Source organism: Euwallacea fornicatus, chromosome 2 (assembly GCF_040115645.1).
Source record: "Euwallacea fornicatus isolate EFF26 chromosome 2, ASM4011564v1, whole genome shotgun sequence".
In the NCBI taxonomy this organism is placed as follows: Eukaryota; Metazoa; Arthropoda; class Insecta; order Coleoptera; family Curculionidae; genus Euwallacea; species Euwallacea fornicatus.
This window is the reverse complement of record NC_089542.1, coordinates 4,167,594-4,176,466: the sequence shown is the minus strand read 5'-3', so window position 1 is coordinate 4,176,466 and position 8,873 is coordinate 4,167,594. Positions and strand designations below refer to the sequence as shown.

The window sequence follows — 8,873 nt, the reverse complement described above, 5'->3', positions numbered from 1 at the left end:
AGAGTGCCCTAATTTCTGAAAGTCACGCAAAGGGGGAGATGGTACAGGGCACGAAACAGGTGGAAGTTCGATTTAAAGTTGCCTTTGGCAAGAAAATTGCTGTCGATTTGTATATGCTATTAATTAAGAATGGTTTATTCATGCAGCACAGGTTAGTTACAAATGACAATATTCTTAAGAGCAAATTTATAAGTCAAGAAATCTTGCCTCTAATCATGAAAGTACAAAATGAACTGACGTTATCAATTCAAAATACTGAAGACTCTTTAAGAGTGCAGACATGCGTTTCAACCTGAAAGAAACCATTGATAAATGGTTTGAATTAGGGGTCACCAAAGGTAACTTTCCCTCATATTTATTTTAGATAAAATTTTGCCTGTCGAAATTTAATACCATTGACATCAGCAGTTAATAGAGCGTTGTATTTAAAATATTTCAAGGGGAAGTCGCCACCTATAGGAATGGGGAGAGCTCTAATTAGCGATCAGGCTTCGTAAAACAATTAAGTTGTAGTGACATCACATTCTTCCAGGAGATATTCTATGGTTTATCGATAAGGAGATAAGAATTAACTCCCAAGACTGCGTGCACTTCTTGATTTCGTACATTGTTATAATTTTTTGCTGCATGGAAGTTGTCTGTCAACTTGTCGTCTTGATAATCGAAGGACGAGAAATCCAACATATCTTGACTTACGGCCCCATGTTCTTTATCTCCACTCAGGCAACTCTTTCACAGTAAAACTAAGTTGAAATCTTCAGGAAACGCCACTTTTTAGGTGCTGATTATAGCTCTGCCTTTGATTATTCAAAGGAATACCTACCTGGACATCTATAAGAAATACTGGAGGATTTATAATTTTGAACCGGCAGAGCACAGCACTTTGCAGGAGATGCGAGAGCTTTTCTATACCTATGTACGACTCATGATTCTGTGCTGCTTTGTTTTTACTATTGCGTTTTTTGGATTTTTACCCTACAACGGGTTGAACTATGACGATAACATATTTCCAGTGATCAAAGGCTAGTGGAAGTCTCACGTTCGGGCATCTCACATTAACCAGAGGATTTCCTATAATGTTTCAGCATTGAAACTCCTGGAAGGCTTCCCTAAATGGCTGCCCATAGCTATCATACTACTCAACTATATATTGCTTATGTTTAAAGCATACTATTTGTTAGTGAATGTTTTTCATCTTATGCACATGTCCGGTATGTATGTTGTGTCTAACATACTGTTGCGAGGCATATTGCGCAGCATTGCACATACCAAAAGAGGTTTAACAGAGCTAAAGTTGGTCGAACATGAGGAGTACCAGCATATGGTTGGACTGAAATTGATAAATTGCGTGAAGTTAGACATGGAGATCCGAAGGTTGGTTTTGAGTGTCGCCACCTTTTAAAAATTGGTGTTTTTGAAGTTATTGTAGGTTTGCAAACTCCCAGATTGATTACTATAAATGGACCATGCTGTTGATATTGCCAAATTCTATTTTACTTCTCAGTGTATTCGCGTATATTAATATGTTTGTGAGTTTATTTTTCATATATACGAGCAAGTGTGAATTGAGGATTTTAGATGGCAGGAGGGGATACTCCTATAGGGTCGGTGTGCGTTAGCATAGACGCGAACTTTATGGCTCTAACGTATGGGGTATGTTCAGAACTTTATTTGGCACAGGTAGGTAGAAATGTTTAGTAAAAGTATCGTTATTTTGTTCACCATTATATCAAGAAAATTTGCATTGCAAGTCTTATTTGAAAACTGAAAAACCTTAATTTTTTTCATTCTTGCACCAACTTTTTTCACCAAAGATACTACCACTAATAGCTTTCGTTAGTGTGAAACACAACATTCTCACACTCTACAGTGTAATATATAAATTAGACCTTGCACTATCAATACTGAGAAAGATCTGTAACCAGAACATCATCTTACATCTTAACTATACAGGGTCATCCAACGAAAACTTGACCCCCTTTAACTTTGAAAAATAAGGACATTTCGGAAAGTTTCTAAGACACGTTGAAACAGTTTTTAAGGAGGACGAATTTTTATATGAAATCTAATTTCCAAATTTTACCCTTATGCGGATCATAGCACCGGTTTTTGAAATTTTTAAATCGCACGAAGAGTCATGTGACACCTCAAATTAAAGATATTTTAAAACTATATTCGACGATATAATACTATTTAAAATCTATTCATTCAGTTTTTGAGAAAAATAGCTATAAATTTCGCAAAAAATGCAATACAAACTTAGTTAAATAGTACCTAAACAATAGAAACATTTCTTTTTTGAAAAGAAAAAAATAAAAATAAAATTAAGAGAGAGGGGTTATAAAGTGCGAAATTAAAAAATCACTTGTAACATTTTTTAGCATTTAATGAACCGGAGCTTCTATTTTTTTGTTATGACTTAAGACAGTTCCACTCTGAGAGCGTAATTTCTGAACTCGACCTTACACTGTACACCGTAAGGATTAGGGAGGTTTTTGGTTTCAGTTGAGTTATGATATGATTACACTTCAGGAACATAATTATTGAACTCTACCCCGAATCTGAAACATTAGTGCAACTGATTAGGTCACAAACTCATTATATATTTATCGCTCAGGTCGGGCTTAATCGTCTCACCTTGGAGAATACCCCCTGGTACACTTTCTCTCTCTCAAATCGAAGAACCATGTTGATACTTCTGAGTAACCTACAGAAAGCTAAACACATTAGTGCAGGAGGATTGGTCCATTTCAACTACGAAGTTTTGATAAGTGTAACCATCAATTAATCTTTCTTTCAGCACTCTTTTAACTTTAATATTTGATTAGGTCATGCGCAAAGTGTTCAACGTCTTGACAATCCTCTCTTCTTGGGCCAAAGAGTAGCTGCCATCTTCAATAGCGCCCCACACCAAAACGAAGCCATTAAATTACTTAATAAACTTAAATTGAAGTAAGCGGAACCTATAACTCCCAAACCGACGATTAGAGATAGCAGAAAATGTGTTTTAAGCACGCAATGTCCTGAATTGCACTTTATAATAAATTTCCTGGCTTATTTCGGCCTATTGATTACTAGCATGTAGGACGAAAAGAATCATTTTACCTCTAAATTGAGTGTCACATATCTAATGTAGTTTTGAAGTGATTTAAGAAATTGAATCTCAATGTGAGTGTGGTACATGTAATGAGTACACCCACTCTGAGTGTCGTCCGACGTCCTCCCTTGTTCCCATGATTCACTTTATCATCTTATTGAGGACCAACACGGGTACCACAATTTTTTTTGAAAAAAAATCATATGTCCTGTTTCAATATTTTTCCTCAACTAAGGATTATTTCTTTTGAGAGAATTCAGTAATTGCACTCCTCGTGTGAGTGTGTTGGACACAACATTCACACTCACTCCGAGTGCGTGATTTCGTCCTATCCTCATGATCGATCTCACCCGATAGATGATTAATGACAATGTCCATTTGTATGCTGATTAGGCAACAAACAAAACAAAGGATGAATGATAATACAAGTAACGGGTTTTCGTGGTGTAAACGCATAAACTAAAGTATATGCAACACATCAATATGCGTTTAAGGTCGGTTTACATGGATATGAATTAACTGTATGTTTGAGACTCCGGTCTATTAAGCAGGAGGACCTGTTTTAATATTCCGCGTTACTACAGGTCGTAAAGTAGCATTTTCTCTATTAGGGAGTTTAATCAAACTATCGGTATCCCAAGCAGCTGTTTAGATTTCGTGTTTTCATAAATTCTGCTTTAGTTCGGAATCGCACGGATAGTTTTCCCTATTATGGGTTTTCGCATGGTTTAGAAGGTGAAAAGTTGGGGAAACTCAGCAAAGGTCTTTTCATCAGTACTATTTTTAGTTCGATTTCCCACCCTCACGCATGTGAACGTTTATATAAAAATCAGAGGTGAAAAATTGGTGGTATCTCAAAAAGTTGCTCACACGGGCACAGCACAGTGGCGTGCCTTTAATATAAATGAAGTCAGGGGTGTTAAAAATCAAGTCGAGCTATGAATTCTTAAGTTTTATATCTAGCAACTCCTCGAGACAGGGATGGAGAGAAAAAAGGCGCGAAGAAAGAGGAAATGGCGAAAACAAAACGATATTTAGAGGATCGCCAGAAGGGAGGTGGGAAACTGAGGCCCACAATATACAAGGTATCTCTAAAAGGTCTATACAAAATGTGTCCACTTATTTCTGAGAAGAAAACCTGAGGATTTAATTCAATTGTAGTTCAAAACTCGAGGGTTTTGAAAAATACAGGACGGCAAAGCAAAAATTAGAAAAAGGAAAAACAAAAACTAATTACTTCATTCGTAACGGTACTATCCTAAGAAAATGGCGAATCGGGGAGATTTAGGGCGAGAAATCATGATCCATTCACATTTTCGCTATAGCGCCAGGTGAATTCTGTTTAAAGGAGCACAACTTTTTTAATACCCGGTATAAAGTTTATTTATGAAAAAAGGTAATGTGGTGTAAGTCCCTATGGGCATGCCTTGTTGAGATATTTGAAGTTTAAAGTTCTCTGTCTGTTTTGAAAACTAACTTTACAATACATACTTATTCGTACAGAACAGCAAAATAAATAAACAAAAATTGGCATGTTCAGGTAAAAACATGAATATTAAAAAAATAAGAAGAATTGAAAATTTATTGAATATTTTGTTTCATATCGGTTCAATTCTACGACTAAATATGCACTTTAAAGTTATTTTTCAAGACATGCAGCGAATTTTTAATTTTACGTATCCCAAAAAGGAATATCCATAGGGATTTGTACCAACATATTTTTTTATAGAACATGTAGGAAAACACAAATTTGGAGGTAAATAAATTTTATACCGGGTAATAAAAAAGTTATGCCGAGTTAAAGAGAATTGACTTAGTGCGGACAGCGCCCTCTATAATGTTAATCGAAAATGTATGTGGGCTCTGATTTCTCTTTCCTAAAAACCATCCGATGTGACATTTTGTTGAGGTAGTACCACTACAACCGAAATATTTTTTTTCTTTTTTTTAATTTTCACTTCGCCGTCCTGTACTTTGAAAATCGCCCATGTTTGGCCTAAGGTAAATTGGGTTGAATTCTCATATTTTCGCCCAAAAAAATTGTGGTACGTGTTTGAACAGACCTTTTAAAGACTCCCTGTATATTGAGATGCAGTGAAACAGAGCGGTCGAAGACGAAGGAAATGGGAGAAAAAGAGAAGAGGAAAATTTCAAAAAGGCAAAGTTTAGGAGATTAAGAGTAAATCTCTTAAAATATCTGAAACTGAACATCTTCGTGACTTCAACATTCGAGCTTTAATGAACACTTGACGCTTTTTTTCCCAATTACAGGACACCGATGCACGTTGTTTTAGAGAGGTTCAACGACTTCCGAGGACTATTAATTCCCCTTTATAGAACAGGTGAAGTGGGTCTTTTACTGTTCCGGTCATATCCCTGACATTTAGAAGGCTGAACGCCCGCGTCACGATTATGGAGCGAAAAATGTCAGCGCTCATAATGATCTAAAGGTTATTATGGGCACCTTCGACCTGTAACTTCTTGTATGGACTTTTAAAGACCAACGTCTTCTACAGCTCAGTTTTTCCATTATTTCGTTCAATTTTTTTATTTTTACTACGAATTCCTCATTCATTTCGAATGCATCCTCCTGATACGTCGCTGATCCAGTTTTCAATTAAACCCCAATTAAGCGCACCTTGCGTGAATAAATTCACACTCCCAACGAGGCCGCTCATCATGGCCTCATTAAACCTGCGGCCTATCCTGGAATATTAGGTTTTAGTTTGCGAATTGTCTCATTCAATTAATGTTAATAAAACACTCTCTGGTGTAATTTAGATCGAAATTGCATCTCGGCTTGGCCAAAGTAACACCACATTACATCCTCCGCTCTGTTTTCTCAAGTCATTACGTTATTAAGGCTTTTTTCCAAAGTGTTATTTCTAATAAAAGTGTTGACTTTGATGGTAGTTTGCGCGCAACGGAAATACAAGAAGTTCGACAGGTTGCGATGGTCTTGTTTTGCCATTTCGACGGTTGATTGATGGGCCTTACTGGGTCGACTGGAAAGCTTCGGAGATCGATAACAACGGTCGTTTAAGAGAAGATGTTTCAGTTTTTCTAGCGGTACCTAATGGAAATAAGTAAAGCGAATAAAATAAATAATGTACATACCGAATATCTAGAGAAGACATTACGTGCAAATCGATTCAAAACAACGATATACCGAGTGTTCACTTAACAGCTCTTCCAGGAATTCTGCGAGTTTATTTGAGATTTCATTAAAAAACACAATTATGGAGATGAGTATGAGGGGAATGAAGGTACATTTTCGAATTAGCAGGAACCCTATAGGGTGTTCCAAAAAGTGGGGCGTCATAAAGTGAACATTTTTCAAATCGAGATCACCTGCACTTTTTTCATGTGGTAGAATCCTCTCTTGATCCTGTATTAATTGCTCCACACTTTTACCCTGGAATGCAGTGGCTCGAAATTAGAACGTTTAAAAATAAAATTCAGGCATTTTTTGTCCATCATAAAAAAATTTATGTAGCAATTAGCTTAAGTTAAATTTTGGTAATTTTAGGATGGATTCCCATGTAACGGCACCTTAGCAGGCACAAATACTCATTTAGTCAAAAATACATACAGAGCATTCGCAATACCGACTTTAGTTTTGACCATCTCGACTTTTGAGAAATTGAATTTCCTTTCGTCCTACAAAACACCGTTCCATTAAAAAAAAAAAAAGCTGAAACTGAAGTCATTATTGCGAACGCCCTGTATGTATCGTTGGCTAAATAAATATTCGCGCCTCTTAAGAGGATCTTAGATGAAAATCCACCCTAAAATTGACAAAATCCAACTTAAGCTAAATAAAATATTAATTTTTTTATGAGGCGCTGCAAATGTTAAATTTTTTTTAGAGCTTCGCAGCGTCGAATAATTGCTCTTAGAATAAAAAAATTTAGAAACTAATGTAGGACCAAAAGAAGATTCTATCATGTGAAAAAATACAGATAAACTCATTTAAAAAAATTACACGTTACGACGCAACGTTTTTTTGGGGCACCCTGTAGGGTTCTCACTAATTTTGAAATTTACCTTCATTAGCCCCATAATTGATTTTTTTTGTGAAGTTACAATTAAACTCATAGCAGTCCGACGGGCTGTTAAATGGGCACTGAGTACATATGTACATATGTCGAGAAAATTTCCTCGAGAGTTTGTCAATACCATCTCTTCATCGGGTGTTGTGCAATTTGCATCTCAATGAGGTCATGTTTTCAAAATTTTAACGACGTTACATTCTCAATTTTAGTATCGTATTTGTTGGGTATGCTGAAATCCCATATTTTTTTATATATAACACCCTGTATATTATACAATTTTTTTAAAATCCACCATGCACTAGGATTAAGCCATTCGTAGATAGCATCATGCACGCTTCTCTTAGTTTTCGAGTAACTCGGAGTTAGTGATACAAACGATATTGCGTGACATAGAAAATAGAACACTCAGTAAAAATGGTTTTATTTCAATAATTTTTGGTATGAATGTTTGTATATGGGAACACGAAAAATGATTGAATTTTCAGCCATATTTGTCAATGTTTTTACGAGTTTTCAGGAATTTTAGGATTTTTTTTACTACAAAAATTGTAAAGAAATATCGACAATATGACTGCAAAACATCATTTATTGTTGTACAGTGTGTTTAGAAAGTGCTTTCAGATTAATCAAATATACTTAGCCGCAGAATGTAGTGAAATTTCCATCAATTGGGTGAGTTTGAGAGAAGGTGAATGGTGGATTTACGAGAGGCTGGTCGATCATTTAAGGAAATCGCCACTAGATTGAATCGTAGTATAAACACTGTAAAGAGATATTGTCAGGCATGATTCCAAGAAGAGCAAAGAGGCAGAAGAAGAGGTACTTTGCGATCTCGAAAACTATCAAACGCCAAGATCGCCACCTTCGAATTATGGCCTTAAGAGCTAGGTTCGTCTCACCGAGGACGCTGGCGGATCAGTGGTTTGCTAAGTATGGAAGACCCATTGGGATTCGAACCATTTACCGTCGGATAAGAAGTTTTGAACTGATTTGCCACCGTTCCCATCTTGTCTTACGCCTCACCTTAAAACATCTGGTGTGGTACAGAATACAGATACATCGGAATCTGGAATGGGATAATATCGTCTTTAGTGACGAATCTATATTCTATTTGGGTTGATGGCATGATGGTTGGGCAAGAGTATGAAGAAGATGCGGTGAAAGACGGGATCCTCAGTTTAGAATACAGAGGCATGTTCATGAGGCTGTTGGTGTAATGGTGAGAGGTGCTACTGCGTATGGTGGCAGGTCACTTTCACTTTTCATTAGAGGCAGTATGACAGCCCAACGACATGTGCAAGAAGTCCTGGAACCTCATCCCCCGTGCCTTATTTAGGAACTCATGTTGATCTAGTTTTTCAGCAAGACAATGTACGCCTGCACATGGCCAGAGTGACTATGGACTTCTTTCAACAAAATGTAATCAATTTGTTACTTTGGCCACCTCCAGCTCCAGATCTCTTATTGATTGAACACGTATGAGATGTTGCAGGTCGAAGGCTCGATATTTACCCCATCCTCCCAAATCCTGGTAGCGCTATGTCATGCTGTCCACTTAGCATAGAATGAGATTCCCCAGGAGGATATGAATCGTCTCATTCGATCCATGCCTAGACGTGTACAGAAATGTATAAGACACCGCGGAGGACCAACAAATTATTATTATTTTTTGGTTTTTAATAATTTAATTTGTTCAGATTTTTAATGACGTATTTGTTTTG

The 8,873-nt window shown here is 36.7% G+C and overlaps 1 protein-coding gene across 1 annotated transcript; it reads left to right on the top strand.

Annotated features, from left to right (window-relative positions):
* Positions 1-280: 280 nt before the first annotated feature.
* LOC136349030 (uncharacterized) lies at positions 281-2,984 on the top strand. Its single transcript, XM_066300301.1, has 8 exons — positions 281-338; positions 533-723; positions 779-1,022; positions 1,086-1,374; positions 1,430-1,529; positions 1,579-1,680; positions 2,618-2,773; positions 2,829-2,984. The coding sequence occupies exons 1-8, from the start codon at positions 281-283 to the stop codon at positions 2,883-2,885; spliced, it is 1,197 nt and encodes a 398-aa protein (XP_066156398.1). The 3' UTR covers positions 2,886-2,984.
* Positions 2,985-8,873: the final 5,889 nt, after the last annotated feature.